Source organism: Capsicum annuum, chromosome 1 (genome assembly GCF_002878395.1).
Source record: "Capsicum annuum cultivar UCD-10X-F1 chromosome 1, UCD10Xv1.1, whole genome shotgun sequence".
Lineage (NCBI taxonomy): Eukaryota > Viridiplantae > Streptophyta > Magnoliopsida > Solanales > Solanaceae > Capsicum > Capsicum annuum.
This window is the reverse complement of record NC_061111.1, coordinates 1,304,281-1,328,764: the sequence shown is the minus strand read 5'-3', so window position 1 is coordinate 1,328,764 and position 24,484 is coordinate 1,304,281. Positions and strand designations below refer to the sequence as shown.

Sequence of the window (24,484 nt, the reverse complement as noted above, 5' to 3'; positions counted from 1 at the left end):
TTCCTCTTCTATTTTAATACTTACATCCGTTTTAAACTTCCTCAACTTCTGTTTGAAAGGAGGGAACACAGGATCAGTTGGCAATTTGTGAGCCACTAATTCAGTGCTTAAACCACGCATATCATCATAAAAACATGCAAAAACATCCTTATAATCAATTAATGCTTGAATCATTCCATCTTTTAGCTGTGGAAAAGTATGTACACTGATTTTAGTTTCCCTAACATCTTCTTGATCCCCTATATTTATTGGCTCAGTCTCATTCAAATTAGGATTCGGTTTGTCTTCAAACTGTTCCAATTTTTTGCTTATTTCTTCTAGTGCTTTTTATTCATCATATTCCCCATCCTGCTTCATTACATCTTGATTAGTTTGGATTTTAAGATTAGGCTGAAAATTCCGTATGCATGTCATGTCATTAGAATCAGCATAAAGAGAACTGTGTAAAAAAAAAAGAAAAACAAAATATATTAGACACGAAACAAAAGGGACATTGCATTTCATTAAATAAAAAGATAGAAGGGTTTAAACATAGATGCCAACATAACATAAACAAACTAAAATCCAAATTACAACCCTGAAATAACTCGGATAAATAGAAAGAAAAATAAAATAAACTACCAAAACTCCCTCCTGACGGGAGAGGAGTGACTTCCTAATTATTGAGCCGAACAGCTAGACCTATGAACTGCACGTCTGCCATAGTGGTACCTTCTTCTGCTTCAATCATATCAACTTCAATAAAAAGGTTCTGGAAGTAATCAACCAATTCTACTTCAAATTTCACATGCTTCGTGACACTGCTCTTAACAAATGATTCACTGAGTAGTGGCATTGGACGAGGGAGTGACCATGTTTCCTTTTTCCTTCCCTTGGCTTTCTTCAGATCTTCAGCCGTAGGCTCAAATCCCAGACCAAACGTGCCCACGTTCTCACTCGGACATATGGGATAAACTATACCGTGCAGAGACGCTCCCAAACCCTTTCCTGGCTCAAATCCGTATTTCCAAAGTTCACTCACCATCATGATAGAAGCGGAAGACAATTGTGGTCCCAGTATAACCTGCCATTCAAGGATACGATTCACTGGCACTGTATCAAAAATTTGATAGACGAATATCTCCTCTATGTTATTTGCTTCAATAAGAGACAAGAGAGAATCTTCGCAGGCGGGCAAATCTCCTTCACCGTGAATAACCACTTCTTGCCTGTCATGCTCAAACTTAATCATTTGGTGCAGTGTAGATGCAACCACCTTGGCCTTGTGGATCCACGGTCTTCCCAATAACAGATTGTAAGAGGAGTCTACATTCAATACTTGAAACTCTATGGCAAACTCAACAGGCCCTATGGTCAACATTAGTTCTATTTCGCCAATGGAATTTGATTTTGCACCATCAAAAGCCCTAACACATACATTATTGGGCATGATCCTGTCAGCACCAATATTCAACTTTTGCAAAGTAGAAATAGGGCAAATATTTGCACCTGAACCTCCATCAATCATAACATAAGCGACGTAGAAATATTCACACTTCACTATAATGTAAAGGCGCCGGTTATGCCCTGTACCTTCAACAGGCAATTCATCATCAGAAAAGCTGATTCGATTGACCTCAAAGATTTTTCCAACCATTTTCTCAAGTTGGTTGATTGTAATCTCCCTTGGAACATATGCTTCATTTAATACCTTCAGTAAAACATCATGATGCTCCTTCGAGTGCAACAGCAAAGATAAAAGGAAAATTTGAGCAGGGGTTTTCTTCAACTAGTCCAATATTGAATACTCTGGCAATTTTATCTTTTTCACAAATTTTTCGGCTTCTTCTTCGGTGATAGATTTTTTGGTAGATGACGATCCACTCACCGTTGGCTTGGACTTTCTTAAGCTTTCAGGCACGAAGCATCTTTCTGACCTAGTCAAACCCCCTACCTCATCTACATCTTCCACTACTTTTTTCCCGTGATAGGTCATCACAGTCTGCCCATAATTCCACGGAACCCTTTTCGTATCAACTATAGGAGATTGGGTCACCGGTTTAAGGACAATAGGCGCTGCCAGTGCTCCTTTTACCGTCAAGATGGGCTAACTCAGAGCTCCCACCACTATCAACTTAGGTTTATCCTGACGTAAATCAACATACCTTTTGGCGCATTGTACAGTGATTAGGGGTTTCTTTGTACTTTCTTGGGCTTTATCTTCTCTCATTCCTTTCCAGTTCAATGACAATGCTTTCAAAGACTTCGCTACATTCACTGATTTCTCCTCCATGGTCTGTATCTTGATAATAGGCTTATAACTCTCCGAAGACTCTTTCCCATCATATATCAATTCTAATATATTGGCTTCCTCATGGGTTGGCAGCGGATTCTGGTTAATGTTTAGACCCTCCAGGGCCTGGACTAGCATCTGATTTGTGTCAATTAAATCTTGGACAGCTCTCTTTAAATGCCAGCATTTCTCAATATCATGGCCTGACATGTTAGAACAGTACGCACACCTTAAAGAATAATCGAGATTCCTCGGTGGTGGATTTGAAAACCTTTCTTGAATTGGGCTTAAAACCTTTAACTTTCTCAACCTATCAGACAAGCTAGCATATGACTCCCCAAGAGGTGTGAATTGATTTTTGACCACCTTCTCCTTCTTATGCTCGGGCCTAGGCTGAAAACTAGGTCTGGAGGGGTTTTGGTAATTTGGTGGAGCGAATGGGCGATTTTATGGAGCTTGCACGCGCCACTGCGGGTAAAAAAAGGTTTGGGCATATGGTTGCACGATAGCTACTGGGCACGGGGGTGGTGGAATGGAATATAAAGGGTTTTTGGAGGGTAGTAATGGCGGGGAGGAATATATGGAGCTTGGGCGTAGACTTGAGCTTGGGATTGGGGATAGGGGCGAAGTGGTCTTTTAGGACAGGAATGGGTTTCAGCTACGACAGTCGTCACATCTTCTTTCTTCTTTGTACCTTCAAATGCGCCAGATCCACCTTGAATTGCTTGTGTGGTGTCTTTTAATGCGGAAAAACTCACTATTCGGCCGGTCCTAATTCCGTCCTCTATTATTTCCCCTATTTTGAGGACTTTCATAAAAGACTTTCCCATTGCCGAAAGTAAATATTGAAAATAGGTCTCATCCTGCGCCTGAATGAAAACTTCTACCAACTTACTTTCTTTCATTGGAGTCTTTACCCTAGCGGCCTGTTCACACCACCTTATCGCGTATTCCCTAAAACTTTTAGTGCTCTTTTTCTTTATGTTGACCAAGGATTATTCGTCTGGAATTAGGTCGATGTTATACTGAAAATGTTGAACAAATTCAGAAGCCAAATCATCCTAGCTGTTCCATTTATTGATATCTCGATCAATAAACCATTCTGAGGCCAGATCAGAAAGACTCTCGCCAAAGAAGGCCATGAGCAATTCTTCCTTTCCTCCTGTAGCCCTCAACTGGTTGCAATAACGTCTCAAGTGTGCAACGGGATCACCGTGTCCTGCATACTTCTCGAACTTAGGCATCTTAAAACCGAGGGGAAGGTTGATGTCTGGAAACATGCAAAGATCTTTATAGGAAACACTCCTATAATCTCCAATTCCTTGCAAATTCCTCATAGCCTGTTCTAAAATTTTCAATTTCTGGGCTATGATATCTTGTTCCTCCATTGCGACAGGTTTCTCCGTATCAAATGGAAATGCATGCGGCTGAGTGTACCCATACGGTTCATTCATTTGCAAAGTAGGCTCCGGGGCATAATACTGACTATCTGAAACCTTCAATACTAGCTCACTGGCAGACCTAGAAAGCTTCATTGTGGGACGCACAGAATATATGGGAGTTTCATGCGGTGGCGGAGCCACGAATACCGGTGTGATCGGTGGCGCTGGCTGAGCAGCTGGTCTTGATTAGGGAGCTGCCAAGGGCACACCAGAACTGCCTGGATAATAATGTCGCGGAGTGAATCCTGGTGCGTGCTCAGGTGACTCAGTAGGAGAAGAGAATTGTGCCTGAGAAAGCGGTGGGTAGTTAGAGATATTCCCAAGACCTTCAGGGAGCGGAGGAGGAGACATTCCGCTGGCCCATGTCTGGTGTAAATCTATCAATTGTTGCCTGAGCCTTACTACCTCATCATTGTGTTCAGAACTTTCTTCCCTGTGATCCTGATCCGGGTCAATGAGCGAATTTTCAATCTCCCTGCTAGCCATGACGAGCTTTGCTTTGGATCTAGTGAAGTATGGGTGACTAGCCAGAGTGCTACAAACCTACCACTGTTATCTGAAAAAATATGCTCATCAAAGACGACATTCGTTAGGATTAGGGCACACAACAAAAATGGGAATCACATTGGTAAAATTTTCCTAAATTCATGTTCATTTCTACCAGCTTTTGAGGGTAGCGAGGTCATTTTAACATCATCCTGATTTTTGCCTACACTTATTTTTTATCTACACTTATTATTATTGTCATTATATTATTATATTTTATCATTCTTTATGGCTTTTGTTTTTCTTTACAAAAGGAAAAATAATGAAAAACAACGAAACAAAATGATTAGATCGAACCCAAAAGTAGGTTGCCTACGTATCATGTTGTACATGAATCAGATCTTGCGTAGTTCGAGCAGCATGTGCATAAACATTACCCACTTTTTTTTTGCGAAAACAAAAATAAACAAATAAAGGAAAGACGCAACATCATAACATTTTGAAGAAAGAAAACAACAAAATGTACAAAAGTTTGGGACCACTTTAAAACTAAACAACAAATACGAAACAACATTCTAGACCCCTAAGACGACATAGGTGAAATTACTAATAAAGACCCTAATACCAAAAACAACTTGACTTCGACTTAAAGCAGGCACCACCCTGCGATGACTGACACATAGAAACTCAAACTGAATAAAGATAAGAAACGCTCTTTCCGACTGGTGCTCTGCGTGATGACCCGGGCTGAGATGGACTTGCCTGTAAAGTTCTCTTTCTCCCATTTAAACTTTGTAGCATATCCTGTAAAGACACCCTAATATCGGGGAAGAAGCTTCGGTCCTGTATTCCTGCTTCATGAGGCATGCACTTGGAAAGATTATTCTGACACCTTTCTACCGTCTTGAACAAATCTGCTAACTGAACTCTTAGTGTTTCCACTTTGGACCCTACACTTTCATCCTGATGGTCATCTACTATGCATTCTTCCCGTATTCTCCCTCTAAGCTGCGCTGGTAAGGGTTGACTGATACCCCGAGGGATAGATTGAAGCCAGACCTCATATCCCTGAGTGTGGCCCGGATTATCCATACTTTGTTTGAGTGTGTCCACACCTAGCTTTGTTGCATGCTTCCAAAACTACTCGTACTTTCTCTCACCTAAGGCTTGGTCCTTGAAGTACTCAACATCCTTCAGAAGATCCACTACTGGTGGCACGTCCTGCAGCCTACCCAACTGACGCATTACCCTAAAAGGACTGTATGGTCTAGTGAAATTGAGCCCTAACATAACTAAAGAGAGTTGTGTCTGACAACCCAATAAGATTATCTTTGGTTGAAGCCACAGATAAGTCCACAAAATGTTATCCCCGGTTCTTGATTCAAGAAATCCAATCCAAGCCTCGACTCCCACGGGTAGCAAGAATTTATCCAAACGCAACCTGGAGTCCATGGCTTTCACTCGATTGGGAATACAACGGTCTACATGTCTGGTCTAACTAAAAAAGGCGCATGCAAATGCTCCATCATCCATAACTGCAATATCAGGTTACTGCCCTCAAAAAATCTCCTTCCCCCCTTCACTTCGCTTAAAGCCTTATATATTTCCGTTAAGATCATGAGTATGAGAGTGAACCTGCCCTTTTGATTAATGCCCTTGTCATTTTAATCCTTATGAAATAGGGCCATCACCACAGATTGCAAATGGGTATTAATACTTCTTTCTTCTAGTGGAAACACTAAAGTACCTAACAAAGCGAGGGTGAAGACTTCAAGATGCTTTCTCTCCCACTTCTCCTTAGTCACATGAAATTCATCCCAAAAGCAATCAAAACCTTCCGAGGGCTTGAATCTAGCGAACAAAAAATCTAAGGAAACCCACGAATCACTTAAACAACCCAAACGGATACCCTTACTTTTTAAACCACAAGACTGCAAAAATCTCACGCCACTATGATTTCGTGCTCGGATCATATCCTTCTCGATATAGGGCAAATGCAACAAACCGGATATTTCTGCCAAAGTAGGAGTCATTTCACATTCCCTAAACCTGAACACCAAACTACTTGGATCCCAAAAGGTCAACAAAGCCTCTATTAAATCTGGACGAGGGATAACATGCAGAAGCGCCGTAAGATCACCTAATATTTTAATCAGTTTCTGCTGATCAACATAGTTAAACATTTCCCATAATTTAATTAACTTTTTGGGCACCTTGACAACCATCAGAACTCTAGACTTGGTGGACAAATACATCCTATAATAACACACAAGACGTTATCTCAAAAAATTGACAGGAGTAGAAGATTCCCAACCCTTGGGATTTTTGACGCAAATATATGTCGATGGGACAGACCACATTCATGACTCCAATTTGCCGAACAGAAGTATTAAGCAAAATTAGTCTACTTGGCAAACAACTCTAGATTACGGGGCGAGAGACCTAGGCTAATAATAAGACAAAGGCCGACACAAAAAAAAATTACTGTACCTCCCCGAAGGTTGCCTACGTATCCCAACCTGAGGGAAGGGAATCAGGTATGCGTAGTTCATTCAGATTAGACAATTAACGATAAATTGACCCTAACTTGAAAGACACTACCAAAAACAAACAAAAAAAAATTTTGGATTTTCAGCTAGACACTTTAACTAAAACTGACACCACCAATTATGAAAAAAAATCTTTTTGGTATTTTTGTTTTTGACAAATAGGTAGAAAAGGCAAACAAAACTCTTTTTTTTATTTTATGTTTTTTTTTTAATTTATGGTACTTTGTAAAACTTAAAAAAAATCTTTTTTCGAGTTTTTGGATCGTGAAGAACAAATGCCATAAAGAATTCTAAAATAAACTACGACATTCCTTTTTTTTTCGACTCACTTTTTCTATTTTTTTTCTTTTTCATTTTTTTTTTCAAATCAGTCCGTCAAATGACCCCGTTACCCTTAAAGATGCAACAGTTAGTACGTAGAGATGCTTTAGAGGTGAGTCTCCTACAAAGGGCCATGTGGGTCCTGCTAGGTCTCAGTATGATACACATAAGCATGACCTAAAGGCTGACCTACGTTGTGGTTCACTAAGAAGGCTGTTCGGGGGAACGTATGGTCAATAGTGGCTGCTTTGCTTTCCACCTACTCCATAACACCGACGGTTTCCCCCCTAAAATAAGGGTGACTCAACTAGAGGTTGTGTACAACACATGTACTACGGACTTGTTACAGAAAGAAGGCCTGGGGGTAGACACATGATGACAGATATAAAAGTAATAACACATAGGATAAATACTATAAACAACGAGCACGAAAAGCGCACAAAAGTGAAAACAATAACACAAACAAAATCACAAACAATGCTTATACACTCGTAATGCCAAACAAAGTCGATACGACTCTAAAAAAATAGCTCGAATTCTGAAAACATGGAATTATCCCCAGCAGAGTCGCCAGAGCTGTCACATCACTTTTCTCAACACCAAAAAAATGGTTATAATTTAATGTTCGAAAGGGTTTTATTATTTAAGTGACAAGAAATGCAAATTTATTTTGGAAAAGGATTATTAACATTTTTTATTCAGAGTCGCCACTTGGCATAATCTGGTGTGCCAAGTCACCATTAGAAAATCCTTTTCAAAAACCATTTGACTCTTTAAACTGGTTTGCGAACAGAGATTTCGACTAAGGAATTATGTTGACAGAGGGGAAGGTGTTAGGCACCTCTCGATCCCGTGGTTCAACCACGGTCACTTGGTAGAGTGGATCGATTATTTTTTGGCACTAAGAAATTTATAAACCGCACAAAAAAGCACGCAAAATAATCAAACAAAACAAAACAATCCAAAATGTAAAGTTCAGTCCAATTATTACAACCCGAAATAAAAAGGGACTGAAAGTAAACCTACGCTAATCCTAAACTAATGCTCTACCCGATGCCTCGGGACTTCACCACGAACGTCCTTTGGGTACATGATATCTCAGGGCATTCCCCGGTGAATAAATATAGACAAATACTTCGGGGAATTCCCCAGGCAAATTAATACAATAGATGTCAATGTATAAATCAAAACCATTCCACAAATATTTCACCATTCAACAATCACAAATCCTAAATCTTGCCTACCCAACCTACCTTTGCCTAAACCAATCGGCGTATCATGATATTACCAAGTTCAATTAACGATCATTTCAAGTTAAACACATAATGAAATCAAACTAATCCAAATCACCAATTATATCAAATTTTCAATTCTCACCCCCCAAATCCATTTTTAACCACATGATTAGTGCATGCTTTGATTTTTCAATCACATCTCATAATCCGAAGCCAACATCAAACACAAACAAACAACGAAGATTCAAACCAAACACACAACAAATAAATCATCCACACCCACAACATCAATAAAGAATCAAGATAAAGTAAAGATCGGTAGAAGAAATGGACCTCAATGAAACTAGTCCTTGTTGATAATAAAGAAATCTGAGACCGAAATCCTCGAATCAGGGAGCCCCACAACGAACAAACCCAATCAGTGTCTCAAAATTTCCAACCGAGCAGATTTCAACCAAGAATAAGACCTCAAAGTGAAAACCAAATCACGAATATTGAACAGGTTAGTCACGAAAACCACCTCAAATGCAATATCGAATGGATTGACAGCCAGAATTGGTGTTTTCGGTGAGGATTAAACCAGAATCAAGGTTGGGAACAATGATTTGACGCGGATTTTGATGGAACAGAGGGCTGGTCGTTGTATTTTCGCTACACCAGAGCTCCGGTGAGCTTGATATTGACGAAAAATTGGAGAAAAAGCAGACGGCTGTAGCATTTTTCGGTGATATCTTACTGGAAACGTCTCTCTCTCGTCCTTCCTCTCTCACTCAAACTATTGCCTCTCTCCGATTTCTCACTCTCTTCTCGATCTCACTGTTTTGCTCCCATTCCCATGTGCGTGTGTGTGCTTAAGCGTGTGTAGTGCATTTTTCGGTGACTGAACGGTAGCTACAGTGATGATCCCGATCGATTTCAGTTCTTTACCCCTTTCTCCCTCCCTCTCCGATCTGTCCCTCTCCTCAATGGTGTGGGTTGCTAATGGACCAAGAGAAAAAAAATGGAGGATCTCTATCTATTATGGGAAGAAGCCGTGGATCGTCCAGAGCCGAAGAAAAAATGGAATTCCCCCTTTGTATCCATCCTAATCCCTGAATATATCCCTTTGTGTGTGTATATATGAGGCGAGGGTGGGGTAGTGGTAAGGTAGGTGGGGTCACGTGGGGTAGGGGGTAGGGTGTGATGTGGTTTTTGATTGGATGGATTGTTAGGATAGGGTAGGTAGGTGTTGTTTTTTAATTGGAGGGATAAGGGTTAGGTGTCTATTTTTGTTTGGGTAGGCTGCTAGGATAAGACAAAATTAGTTAGGGGATTGTTATTTTTGTCATTTATGGAGGGATTATCACACGGGTGAGGGTACACAGTAGAATGACATAAAATGGGTAAAAGTGAATAAAATTGAACTTTAAGAGGACGAAATCACGTGTCTACACTATATTGCTTCTGGACTAGTTTTTGTTGTATTCTTGTTGTTAACCATTAGATGTATAATTTCTTCCTGACCAATTACTTCTCATTATTTTACATTTTTGGTCATTTCTTTCACTTTGATAGTAATGATGACATAAGCAAGACTGCATTGCAAAAATAAAAAATTTAAAGTTGACCAATTTATCAGAGCACATGCATTGAGCCAAAGAAACTTCGTAAAAATTTAGTTTTGAGTATAGCTTTTTGATAATCAAGGATGCATGTTTTTATTCAATATATATATATGAGCAACCATCGATCAGCTTAAGTGATGATTTTTAAAACATCCAACAACCTTAAAAGCTAGACTGAGATTCTAATTTTGGAGGTGTGGTTCCCGCATTGTCTTTGATCTGGATTTGTAGTAGGGCAAGAAACGAAGTTGCGCAGGGTAGTGTCCAAGCATAAGTGGATCTCTACATCCGGCACACACATTCGGTTTTGGCACTGAAGTACTCCTTCTCGCGTAAGCTCAAATGCCTTGGTCGCACCACTCTCAACGTTCTCCTTAAGCTGTAATAAAATAGGATATGCATATTTCTTCTCTTTCACTTCAGCTACTAATGAAGATTCCGCAGCATTATGTACGATAAGCTCTTCATCCGGAGTTTCAAGAAGGCGAACTCCCAAACTAGCTAACTAGTGAAGATCTTTAATCATCCCTTGCCTTTCTATAGGCGCCATCATAGCCTTACGACTTAACGCATCAGCTATCACATTTGCTTTCCCTGGATGGTACAAGATATCAACATCATAGTCCTTTAATAGTTCAAGCCATCTCCGCTGCCTTAAATTTAGATCCTTCTGATTAAAAATATATTGCAAGATCTTATGGTCAGTATATATATCAACATGAATCCCATATAAGTAATGGCGTCATATCTTTAAAGCAAAAATAACTGCTGCCAGCTCAAGATCGTGTGTAGGATAATTTTTCTCATGTGGCCGCAATTATCTAGAAGCATATGTTATTACCTTACCCTGCTGCATCAATACACATCCTAAACCAATTCTGGAAGCATCACAATACACTGTATACCCTTCGGTGCCTTCTGGAAGTACCAACACGGGTGTAGAAATCAACTTGCTCTTTAAATCTTGAGAATTCTTCTCCCAGGCATCATTCCATTGGAATTTAGATGCTTTATGGGTTAGCTTGGTTAAGGGTGCTGAAATGGAAGAAAAACCTTCAACAAACCTTCTACAATAACGTTTTCATTGTTATCAAGGTATGTGGGATTATCCTAAATTTTATGGGCGTAATTTCATTATTTTAACAAGTTTTAAAAATATATAATTGTATATGTAAAGGATTTTTGGAAATCGTTTGAAGAGCATGCATAATGAACCAATGTTTGATGAAATTATGTATTTTCTATGGGGTTTTTCATGAACTTGAATTATACCTTATGAGATTTGAGAATTTTATTTGAGAGCATGATTTTGATATTCCCTTTCTCATGATGAACTTATCTTAATTTGTTATGGGTTGTTACAATATATGATTAAAAGTTTGAGTTCTATGTTCTTCTATCAATGGTAAAATCACATGGTTACATAATCAAATGAGAGGGTGTCTTCTTGTTTTATAAATGCTTTTTGTGTCAAACATAAGAATCGTATGTGATTAATGAAAGATATGGCCACCCCATGTTAAATTCTTGAAAGAAAAAGGTTTCACTTAAGCTTCATGTTATATTTGCTATAAAATTCTCTCATTTGATGTTTAAATCTTTTGGATGGTCATTAATGTGTTTTAAGATGTAATATGTTCTATAAAAATGATGAAATTGTTAACATAGATTCACAACCTTTAAAAAATTTGGCAAGATAAAAATATAACCCTCAACCCACTTCAAAACTTGCTTTTTGTTGATGAAATTGTTAATATGGATTTACAACCTTTAAAAAATTTGGCAAGATAAAAATATAACCCTCAACCCACTTCAAAGCTTGTTTTTTGTTCATGAAAATTATGACTTTTTACACAGTCTTTTGAATAAGGTATGAGATGAAAGAATGAAAGGCTAATGACTTTTTGAAAGCGATTGGGGCTTATGTTTATGAACTTTAAAAATGAATTTGGGGGCTAGTCTAAAACACTAAATGAAAATGGTTTGACTCATTATAAAATGCTTGCAAGTCTTGGTACGACGATACCAATATGAAAATGCCTTAATAAAAGACTCGTATTTCCTCGTGACCAACACCTGAAACCTTTGCTCTGCCGATATAGGGATGATATACCATAATTGGACGACGAGTAGTGTCTTTAACATGAGGATTATATGGTGGCTTTAGTCTATTGGTGATTTTAGCCAAATCTCAGTATGTGCGGCAAATTTGGACTGAGGCTCTGTGCTAACCATGCGACAAACCTTTATTATTATTATGGATGCTTAAATGAGTTAGGACTTGCCTTATAAAATATTTATTTCCTTTATCCCAGGTTGCATGTTAGTACTCACTGTACTGACCATCTCTGAAGGTTCGGAGGCACTTTTCTATGATTCTATGCAGCACTAGGGTGTTTGTATTTTCGTTGAGAAGTGATGAGCCCTCCATCATCCGAAAGATAGTATTACCTTCATTTAGATTTCTATTCTCGTATTTTATGATTTTTATTTGAATATGTTGCTACTAAGTGTTGTAACAAATATATTTTGATGCAACTCTGTACTTGGTCCATTTAACTGTTGGATGGGCTGGTATCCAGAACGTTTGACATTTATAATTGAGGATATATTGAGTCTATTCCTATTCAATATTATTACATGTATATATCATATATTCTTCCATTCCTAATTAGTTGTTCGTCCTTCCTAAAAGAGAGTCTATTTCTATTCATTACTATTATATGTATATTGAATAGTATGAAGTATTGAATAGTATGACACAATCCTCATTTATTGCCCAAAATAAATTAATTATCGACATATGACACACATCTCAAAAGAAATTTTATAGGACATAAATTGTAGCTTTTAATTATCCTTAAATTATTTGACACTGGTCGGAATAGAAGTAAATAGTACAGTGGAGAATAATTTGTGTACTATTTTGAAATCACCACACATAACATGACACATGGTGGGAGTAGAAGTAGATGTACAGTTGAGAAAAACTTGTGTACTACTTTGAAATCACCGCGGATAACTTGACACGTGGTGGGAGTATATAAATTGAGAAAAAAATTGAAGGTTGGTGTTGGGTGTATACAAATGGTCATTTGTGACTCTGTCTTACTGATCAATGGAAGGTGAAGAAGGCTCTTCCAATGTTACTCAATTTCCAGCAGATTCAATGTGTATTTTGCCACCAGAAATCATCACTGAAATCCTCTCCAAGCTTTCGGTAAAATCTCTATTGACATTCAGATCTATTTCGAAAACTTGGCTTGCTTTAATCTCTAGCCCTGAATTTATCGACACCCATCTCAGTTTATCAGCTAATAAGGAAGAGATGCTCCATTTGCTTGTTTTGAATGATCTTAAGTTTGGAGATAAATGGTGTTATAGAGACTTGCATGTTGCATCTTTATTTAATAACTCTGTTAATGAGGCTGTTGACTTGGGTTATCCCATTGAAGACGACCGTTATAAGCTCCATATTGAGGGATGTTGCAATGGGTCGCCTTGTTTCATGTCAAACAAAGGTGAAATGTTGTTCATTCATCCACAACCTTACATTATATATAATACAAAAGATGACTCATATAAATATACAAACATTACTAACCTTGACAGCAATAATGATAGGGAAATCTACATTGAAAGCTTAGTTTGTCCTTTTTCAACTGAAGGGACAGATAATGCTCATATCAAAACAATTTGAGTAACAAATAATTTGTAAGACTACTTTCTTCTTAGGTGCTTTCAAATTTTATTTGTTTTGTATTTCAAATATAAAACAGTACACACATGTAAAGGAACTCTTTAAACTATATTGCTTCTGCACTAGTTTTGGTTGTCTTCTTGTTGCTAACCATTTGATGTATAATTTCTTCCAGACCAATTACTTTTCATTACATTACATTGTTGGTCATTTATTTTGACAGTAATGCTTGACATAAGCAAGACTACATTGCAAGAATAAAAAAATTAAAGTTGACCAATTTATCAAAGCACATGCATTGAGACTAAGAAACTTTGTAGAAACTTTGTAAAAATTTAGTTTTGAGTATAGTTTTTTGTTTGAGAAAGAAGCCCAAAAACCGAATCGAACCTTGAAAATGGAACTTTGGTTACAGCGATCTATTTAGTCCTTCGCGTCTATAAATGTAAACGCCTCTTATCTATATATGTCATACTATCAACTATGTATTGTGGAATTTGTACCTAAGTTAGTGTAAAAAAAAAAGCTAATTTTTAAGAGAAAAAATGCTAAAGAGTTTAAAAGACCTACATTCACTTGAGTTGTGGTTCTATTTGTCGATTTGTATCTGTTGTAGACTTGAACCCGTCTAATTGAAGAAAAGAGAGACGCCAAAGGGTATGCATATGGGGATTCTTTCTAGTTGTATCTATTGGAGTCAAAGAAGGTCGTTTGGCAAGCATTATACGATCATGTGACTGGCACTAGTACTGCTTGTTCTTACTACTCTCGTGATTTGTTTGTGTTGTTGATTTGTTTGTGTTGTTATTTTTGAAGTTGAGTAGTTATTCTTTGTCTGTTTTGATAATGGCCATCTTTGAATACTATACTTTCTGCATAATTTCTTCAGTGTAGATCGACTAACTGAAACAAGAAAAACAAATAAAGTTTTAACTTCTAGTGTTAGGTCAGCTAAAAGATAACTATAAGTAGGGGTGTTTCAATAAAATTTGTAGTTTAAAGGCAAATTTCAATAAGAGCTAAGTGTCACGGACTCATTTTCACTGTGTCAGCGGCACACAATTTTGCCCGTGCGGCGCCCATGGTTCCCCCAACTATGGACCAACCTTCCTCATTTCCCAGGTCTCTAGCACGATCCTGTGCTTGTGGGAAGCTCGCCTCAGAGACTTGCTCCCTTTGGTGCCGCTCTATCAACATATCGGCTGACATGGCCAACGTATAAGCAACTCTTGTGGCACACCTTTAATCCTTGGATCTCATCCATATGCGCTCCCGGGGATGGCTACGGACATACTCGTCCCTCGCCTGGACCTGGGCATCGCTATAGCGTGCACAGTCCTATCCTCAAGCTTGACATCGCCTTGTGCATGTGCACTTGGCCTTTGCTTCGCCCGAGTAGGGCAACCCTTAATCTTTGGCCTTAGTCACAAGCGTCTTCCTTAGATATGCCCTCTCATGTCTTATGGCATAGCCAAACATAGCCCACTCAACTTGCATCCAACTTCCATAGCACAGTGTCGCCCCACAACTGCGCGTCTAGGCCAGCGGACCCTTGCTCGCTTGGCTGAACCTTGACCAAGCTCACAAGTTAGCTCACGAGTCTCTTGAGGAGAGTATCTCGATTGCTCTATCGGCTTGGAGGCATCCTTCCATCACTTAGACAGCCCGCGGGGCTTGTCGATTCATATAGCCAACCTCTATCCTTGTCGGGGGCCCAACGCTAGTCCACCCGACCCTGCGTTGCCCATAGGGTTCCCGAGCCCTATGAGTACCTTCCGCATTCCTTTGACATGCCAAGGAAGGCCCTTGAGGTTGTCCCTCAAGGCAGCTCACTTGGGGTGGCCATCTGTCGACACACCCGGGGGAGGCTGGTAGGCTGTCACCCTGTATACCCCCCTTATATATGCTTAAAATAAATAATCTCAATGTCTGGCACTAGACTTATTTTGCCCGAGAACTGTACTGGGGCTTGGATCATTCATCCTACCTTCAAATTGGGTGTCATTTGTTCGTAATCCTTTCTATTGACTTCCTTCACACCTCCATGAAGTTTCACCCCATTCCCATACACGTGGAACAAGTTATGGTCTTCGGACCAATCAGCAAATTACGACAATGCCACTGGACTTTGGCCAAGTCAAGCCCCTATCCAAACGGACTCCAAATGACCCCAAATTTGGTAAGAATACATAAGGTACCCTTAGTATCAACACTTTAAACCGGAATCCTTAGATTCTACTTTTAGCTCAAAATGGCACGACGCTAACATCGAACACCGCACATAATCCTCACCATGCCTCCGCCCCCTTGGGCTCACACAAAGCCCTATCCAAATCACATTGTCACTATTAGGACATGTCATGCAACATATATAGATGCATGTTGCCTCATGTTATACTCCTTTGCCTCATCTTCGACTTCAGCATATTCCCTCAGCATATATGCTGCCTGCACAGCTGACAAGGTTGCGGCCTAGTTGGCACGCACAATCCTAGCGGGTGACAGGCCCCAAAACTTTGTGGCGTCACATAGGTCTTACATATATAAACATACATATAAAAATACCATTGTAATAATTTATACTTGTCTTATTTGTTCTTGTTTAGTGGTTATTTTTTATGTAATATTTTTAAAAGGCGTATAACTTTTAACTTTACATATTAATATGATTATTAATAAAAATAAGGATTAATTCTAGTTAATAAGACGCTAGTCATTTGTTTGCAATGCATTAACTTGGATGTGTTGTTAAAACTTTATTTATTAATATAAAGTTTGAATTGTTTGGTTCAAAGTTTTAAAATATTTCTTGTAAAAATGGGAGAACTTTTCTCTTTTTTATTATTATTTTTTAGATATTTTTTTAAAATATATTTCACAATATTTAATATTATTTCAAGTGAAATTGAAATTATAGAGTTTGCTATTAAATTTTTGAAGCCTCAAAATTTTTGGACCCTAAAACGAAGATTTTACTAGCTTTACTCTTGGAGTCACCCCTGGTTATAAGTAGCTGGTTATTATGGGTGGAGTTAGGTTATTTTTTTTTTTTAATCCAAATTTGGCTTTGGGGCCTCTTATTTAACCACAAAAAAGTTACAATACATAAGGCCCAATAGCCCAATCCTCAAGAATGTTGGAGTTAGGTTATTAATATGCCTCTCTCATCTTTCTTTTTTTTCTTTGGTAAATTGTGCTCCTTACCATAGCATCAGTCAAACTTCTTGTACAAAGGTAAGAGCATCAGGACTCCAGCACTTTGCCACATGTTAAAGAGATACTTGACCTCAAAAAGAAAGGATAAACAAGCATCAACCTACATCTAACTAATCTAACTAAGTAGCAGATAACCTATGTATCAAATAAAGACAGTTTCTTACTTTTCTAGTACCCTGTATTACAGTTATCCTTCCTCTCATTTCTTTCTATATCTGAGCGCCTATAAAATTTGTATTTATAGTGATTCCAATTTCTGGCTTCCCAAGTATGGTAGATTGCTGCTCCATACATGGCTGCCACATATTCCTTCTTTAACTGCCTCCAATTCTTCCCAAAAATCCAAGCCATAGTCTGTTGCACTGATCCTCTAGGTAAGCTTAGTCCAAACCAAGTTTATAGCTTCTTTGTACTTCTATAAACCAGGAGCAATCAGCAAAAAGATTTAGCTGAGTTTCTGTCTCTCTCTCTCGCATAGACAACATTCTTCCTTCTCCACGTGTATATGCAACCTTATCAACCTTCTCTTAGTAAGTAAGTAATCTCCCTTGATAGGCCAGCCATAGCATTACTTTGTGTCTAGGCAACACCATGGAGCTCCAAATCAAGTCTGCCTCAAGCAATCTTTGTGGTGCAACTATCATAGTGTTATAACTTTGGGTCATTGAATAATTTCCAGTTGGAATAAGCAAATATCTGTCTCTATGGTACCATTGATTCATCTCATTTTTATAGCATTTACTTTCCTTTAGTACCAGCTACAATCATGCATCGGTCTGTGCTCTCAAATATCAACTGTGTCTTTCATATATATCTCATGCACCCGGCCACTTAACCTACAATATTTCCTTTTTGCACACCAACTGCCAAATAAGCTTCCCAACGGCAGCTATATTCCAGATGTTACAACATTTAATGTTTAAGCCTCCATTTTTCTTTGGCAAACATACCTTGTCCCACGGGACCAAGGCGATCTTCCTACGCTCCTCAGAGGTACCAAAGAAAGTCTCTACACTTCTTATCCACCTCCTTTAAAACACTTTGTGGTAGGATGAAAACAGTTCCCAGTAGTTGTAAATTGAAAACAGGAAAGAGTTTATCACTTGCAACCTCCCTGCATATGATAATTTCTTCGAATAGCCAGTAGTTATTCTCTTAGTAATTTTTCCCACCAACTGACAACAATCCATCTTGTTCCATTTTTTTTTAGGACAAAGGAAGACCTAGGTACCGTATAAGAAGAGTACCTAGAGTAAAACCATTAGTCTCCAGAATCCTTTGCTTAACTTCACCTTCCATATCGGCCAGAAATATATTTGACTTTTGCAGATTTGCCTCCAGTCCAGTTACGCTACTAAAGTGCCTCAACGCCTCCATAACCCTTTGAATTAATTTTATATCTCCTTTACAAAACACCATTAAGTCATCTGCGAAGATTAGGTGTGTAAGCTTTGTAGTTTTGCAGATTGGGTGATACTGAAAATCATCCAGTTCACTCATCTTCCCAAGTATTCTTGTGAGGTACTCCATGACAAACAAATAGGAGGGGTGACATTGAATTGCCTTGTCTTAGTTCTCTCTTGCCTTTGAAATAACCATAACCTATATCATTTAATTTAAATAGTGAATCTAGTAGTGGTCACACATGTCACCACCTGCTTCACAAAATCTAGCGGGAACCCATATCCTTTCATTGCTTCTTCAATAAAATCTCAACTTACCATGTCACATGCCTTCTTTAGGTCAATTTTCATGAGACATCTTGGAGTAGTCTTCCTATTGTAATGCCTTAATCATGGTATATCAATACATTGTGAATCAATGATCTCTCCTCAATAAATACAACTTGATTGCTTGCTACCACTACCTTTATAGCCTTCCTCAACCTCTTGCAAATCATCTTTGAAATGCATTTATATAGCACATTACAACAAGCAATTGGTCTAAACAGTCTGGCCAACATTGATGTATCTATCTTAGGTATCAGTGTAAGACTTGTAGTATTTAATTGATTCAATAACTGACCATTCCACAGAAACTCCATCACTGCTTGAGTTATCTCCCATCTTAATCTTACATCTTTCTTGGATAAAATATTGCATTAAAAGGTCGTGTGATGCCAGTGGGGCTCAGTGGCTAAGGGCAGAGGTGGAGCCTGACTTTAAAGTCTGGGGGTTCGGAACACTATTCACTATTTCACTTCACCCACATCTTGAAACATTGATGATGAACACTTTTGACTTCACCCACATGTTTTTAAAATCTTTCTATGCCTTTGTTCCAACTTCGAAAACCTTCCATTGTGAAGGATTTACTCACTTTTTTTCCATATCCTCCAAGCTCATTTTTAAATAAGTAACAACATAAGCAAAATGCTGCATCTTCTTTAATGCTAATATGCTATATTCTAACCATTGAGAATATGGAGGCTTAAACAATTCAGGATTAAAATGACAAAACACAAAATTTTCTACAAAATTATTCTACTGTCTTGCAAATTGCAATCACAAAATACAAAAACTATATGTTGCAATAGAATTACAGATACAATTACTAAAGCACTTTAACCCAAAATCAAAAGCAAAATTCAAAATTTAATCACAATTTCTCGATCGCGACTCATGAATGCCGATGTAAAACTATGAGACATTGAGACTAACCATTAGCATCTGCGAAAACTGAAAGTGAAATGGAATTATGGTCTATGAAAACCACAGCACAAGTGCACATTACATACCTTGACAGAGCAGCAGAAGTTCGATTCTGGTCGTTGGAGACGGAAATCCAAAGCACTTTAAAAAAACCCAAAGATTTTTGTTGGTCTTGTTTGAAGACTGAAGTATAAAGAACTTGTTTGATGTCAAGAAAGAGAAAGTCAAAGTTTTTTATTTGTTTAAAGTCAAGAAAGAAAGCCAAAGTTTTTTGTTAGCTAGCAAACATGTTTTTTTCTTTCTTTAATTATTAGTTTAAGCTTCCTTTTTTTTTTTTGGGGGGGGGGTTGTTGATAAACCTTTTGACTTTCTTTAATTATTATTAGTTTATATATATCTTTTATTTTTTTAAAATAGAAGTGTACCAATGGAAATGCAAATTAAAAAGTCTTTAATGGGGTTCGAAACCATTTCATGGATGGAAGGCTCTCCACCTATCACTAGACTAACAGACTGTGTTTGTCTATGGGTTTGGCCTTATATAATTATATACGTTTTCCAACAAGTCAATGTCATTATGGGTAAAAATGAGATAATAAAATTAAAGAACTTTCAGAAAAGAGAAAAGCGTCGTTGAAAGTGCATGTCCATCACATAAATTAAAATAAAAGGAATAGTATGATCTTTTCATGTTGTGATTTTTCTCTCAACATATTTAATTTCTACAACATAGTAAAAGGACTTGGAATCACTGAACCTTAAACTTGCGAGTTGTAAAATCATGATTTGAGCTGTGATCTTTCAATCACTAGATTGTAAAATATCATATATAAAATGTTGCTAATGCAACAAATATAATAATATGTATTAATATGAGCACCCTTTATAAAATAAAGGGAAAATGCTCCATTTCCACCTTCAATAACTATACGTGAAAATGTTGAGACATATCCAAACTTTAGGAGGGTCCTATTACCCCTGAACTAATTAAAATCGTATTTTTGACAACCTTAGTACCTATGTGGCACACACGTGTGCCTACGTCGAGCCTTCAATGTGTTGTGTCATGTATATGTCACGTAGGCACTAAGGTTGTCAAAAATATAATTTTAACTAGTCCAGGGTTAATAGGACCCTCCTAGAGTTCAGGTGTATCTCAGCTTTTTCGCGTAGAGTTCAAGGTGGAAATAGAGCATTTTCTCTAAAAGAAAAAAAGAGGTGAACCCGATGCATGAGGCATCTCACCTTCATATAAGGTCTAGAGAAGGACTGCACCCCGGTAGAGTATAATGTAGGCACCTAAAGAATCACTAAATTTGTGACAAAGTTTACAATTCAAGATGATGATTTATAGCTACTGGTAAAATCAACATCTTAATTGTGTTCTTCCCTAATGATTGTGCATTATTAAAACAATCAATCAAATCATCATCACAGGCAATCCATATCCTATCATTATCTTCATCCATGTAATTTATTCTAAATCCTCCAATTGGTAAATAATTGCAATCTTTTAGCCACTTCATTGTCCAAATCATCTTTTCTTGAAAATGTGTACAGTTTAAACGTCATCATATCATCTCCATATGTTGCTTTCACTGTGAAACTGTTGCTGCTACTCTCATTATCTGTATGAGTTGTAGTTTCTGAAGTTGTTGATTTGTTCTTCTTCGGAAGTATAGTCAACGTTTGGTGATCTGAGCTGGTATTCTTCTTCATGGCCACCTTCGAATACCATAATCGCTTCAGTGTAGACCGACTAACTGAAACAATAAAAAGAAATCGAGTTTTAACTTATACTGTCAGATTAGCTAAAAGATAACTAAGTTAACTGTCTATTATAAGTGGAGCTAGGCTGTTAATATGCCTCTCGCGTCCAAATCTTACTATCGTTCTTCGATCAAAAATAAGCAATAAAAGGCCGTATGATGCCAGGGAAAATGCTACGTGGTGCCATCAGTGCAGCCCAGTGACTAAGGGCCAACAATACGCAGAACTTACCTTACGTTTGTGGGGTAGAGAGGTTTCCCATACAGACTCGTCTATGTTATCAAAGCAGAATTGCAAGAAAAATATAACAACCAAATAGCAAGATACAAAACAAATGAAGCAACAAATAGTAACACAGATACTAAATAATGCTACCAATAGTGAGAAGAGTGATGGCCAGTGGCAGAATTTTCACCAAGAGGATTAATTCATCATCTTTTTTATATACGTAAAATAAAACAGACCCTGTCTATATAATTTCAGGGATAAGGTTCAGACGAACCCCTTTCACCCCTGGTGCAGCGCAATGGCGTATTCTTTTTTGTACATGAAAAAACGTCAGAATTTGATAAAGAAAATGTTGTTTGAGATCATCATAGTTGACAGAATCTTTACTTCTGGTTCTCCTTTCTTTTGCAAATGAGTAACACAGACACACTGCTTCTCTGAAATAATGTGTGAATCGATACTTAAGACATCAGATTGAGCCATCCGTTGTTGTCTGTCTGCAGAACAAGACGATAATACTTCATTATAATACGTAAAATTTGATTCATACATTGCTCAATAAGACAATAAATTCATCGCCATAGATTTCAGTAGCATCATTTTTTAGTATCTTCATTCTACCTTCTTTCTGTTGGGTTCATAGTAATGAAAGGGTGTGAATGGAAAAATGGAGAGTAAAAGGGTGGAGGAAAGGAGACATTAAAAATGGAAAGTGTACTCCCAAAATGGCAAGTTTATTCTTTCTTCCACATTGGTGGAAGAAGAGAACTTGAAAGTGTTTATAATGAGAAACACTTACTCCACATGGCAAGTGAGGCAAGAAATAAATGATGCCTCACGCCGTCGTCGTCGTCGCTCGCTCGACTTCGGCTGTGTCTATTTGAAATTGTTGCACTATTTTAGATTGTTGCTTCTGTTACAGAAGGTTGCACTATTTCAAATTGTTTCTTCTGTTACAGAAGGTTGCACTGTTTCAGATTGTTGCTTCTATTACAAAAGATTGAACAGTTTCAGAAAGTTGCAACTCTTCAATGAAAATACACACTGTTTAAATGAACCAGTGCACTGTTTCAGAAAAATACTGCATTGTTTTAAGTGAATAGACATGCATTTTCAGGAAGAGTCACACACCTCTATTATGAACCAATGTCACCTTTTCAAAGGGGCATTTAGTGGCTATATAAACCTGGTTTCATCCACAGGTTTATGACAGAGAAAATACTGAAATTTTTAGATTACAAAACATTCTTCTTGTCTTAAAAATACTCTAAGTGTGATCATTCAAACCGTGAGTGTGTTCGAAGAATCCGCCTATTTGAGGTACCGCTATAGTCGGATTGAAGGCCATTTTTTCTGGGAGGAAGATTCTATAACCTCGGGTACAGTGAGGGGAATTATTCCTTAAGGAAAGTCCGTGAATTCGGACGACTTGGCCTTAAACATTTCTGTTTCATCTTTATTTTCTGAAAGATAAATACACCTCTTGGAAAGGACCTTTTGATCTTGTGTTGAGGGTATTTAAAACTTCATTGTGTTCTTGTTCATACTTGAACATGAGTTGAAGTTGTTGTTTGTTATACAGATTCTACGTACCCGTATTGTGGTAGATAACAATCTTAAGGAATAATTTTACAGAATCTGTATTTCTTTTTTTTGGAGATTAAAGCTTAGGATTTCTACTTCGCTCGAATTTAACTAGTGATTAGAAGACATAAAATCTTCATCACAAGTTAAGGTTCACTTGGTTGACGATTTGAAGTAATAAAAACTTCATCGTTAACTAGAATTAAGAAGATGAGTTTCAAGTTACTTAACTTTATAAACAGTATTCTGAAAAATACTAAGTTTTTTGTCTTGTGGCGACAGGAAAAATGACAACTGAAAGTCAAATGATGGATGCGACAACGTCTATGGGGGCAAATAATATTGCCACAGCAAGTCGCACAAATGCTCCGCCAACGATGGCACCGACGGAGAAGCCCGAAAAATTTTCTGTCATCGACTTCAAGCGGTGGCAACAAAAGATGTTCTTTTACCTCACCACTTTATGTCTACAACGTTTCACTAGCGAAGACACTCCCGAGGTGCCTGAGGGAACCTCAGACAAGGAACGCTTCGTTATTGTAGAAGCTTGAAAATATTTGGATTTCCTTTGCAGGAACTATATTCTGAGTGATCTCCAAGACGACCTTTATAATGTCTATAGTGGAACCAAGACATCAAAAGAGTTGTGGGGGCACTTGAACGGAAATATAAAATGGAAGATGCGGGAATTAAGAAATATCTTGTTACACGGTTCCTGGACTTTAAAATAATTGACAGCAAATCTATTGTCTCTCAAGTACAGGAGTTGCAAGTCATTATACATGATCTCCTAGCAGAAGGTATATTTTTGAAAAATACCTTAGTTGACCAAATCAAAAATGTTCTTAATACTCACATAAACTGTTTTGTAGGTTTAATTGTGAATGATGCTTTCCAAGTAGCAGCGATAGTTAAGAAGCTACCACCTTTGTGGAAAGACTTCAAAAACTACATTAAGCATAAATGCAAGGAGATGACCGTTGAAGATCTTATCGTCCTACTTCGTATTGAAGAGGACAATAAAGCTGTCGAAAGAAGGTCAAAGGGAAATTCTACAATGAATGGAGCCCATATTGTAGAAGATGGTCAAAACAACTCAAAGAAAAGAAAGAAAGTTGAACATGGAAGCAATCAACCCAAGAAAAAGTTCAAGGGAAGATGTTTCAATTGTGGCAAGATTGGCCACAAGTCCACAGATTGTCGAGCCCCGAAGAAAGACAAGAAAAAGGACCAAGCGAACATGATTGAGTCCAACAAAGAATATGATGATTTGTGTGCTATGTTCACAGAATGCAACTTGGTGGGGAATCCACGTGAATGGTGGATGGATTCTGATGCCACACGCCATGTTTGCGCAAACAAAGAGTTGTTCTCATCATTTTCTCCGGCTCAAGTAGAGGAAATATTTTACATGGCCAACTCCGCT

The 24,484-nt window shown here is 37.9% G+C and overlaps 1 protein-coding gene and 1 long non-coding RNA gene across 3 annotated transcripts; one reads left to right on the top strand and one right to left on the bottom strand.

Annotated features, from left to right (window-relative positions):
- Positions 1-12,816: 12,816 nt before the first annotated feature.
- Positions 12,817-19,731, bottom strand: LOC124899338. Its single transcript, XR_007056778.1, has 2 exons — positions 19,563-19,731; positions 12,817-13,571 (listed from the first exon to the last, which is right to left on the bottom strand). It is a non-coding gene; the product is annotated as an uncharacterized LOC124899338 (long non-coding RNA).
- LOC107863977 (F-box/kelch-repeat protein At3g06240) lies at positions 13,028-14,472 on the top strand. Of its 2 annotated transcripts, none has more exons than XM_016710218.2 (2): positions 13,028-13,430; positions 14,226-14,472. In XM_016710218.2, exons 1-2 carry the CDS (start codon positions 13,028-13,030, stop codon positions 14,243-14,245), a joined length of 423 nt encoding a protein of 140 aa, XP_016565704.2. In that variant the 3' UTR covers positions 14,246-14,472. The 2 variants fall into 2 exon arrangements, with proteins under 2 accessions (XP_016565704.2, XP_016565698.2); XM_016710212.2 differs by lacking the exon at positions 14,226-14,472 and adding an exon at positions 13,534-13,759.
- Positions 19,732-24,484: the final 4,753 nt, after the last annotated feature.

Excerpts from the sequence above, each read along its gene's own strand:
- LOC107863977 (XM_016710212.2), top strand. The coding sequence starts at position 13,028 with ATGGAAGGTGAAGAAGGCTCTTCCAATGTTACTCAATTTCCAGCAGAT. Across the intron at positions 13,431-13,533 it reads TTGTTTCATGTCAAACAAAG|GGAAATCTACATTGAAAGCT; the intron begins GTGAAATGTTGT and ends CAATAATGATAG.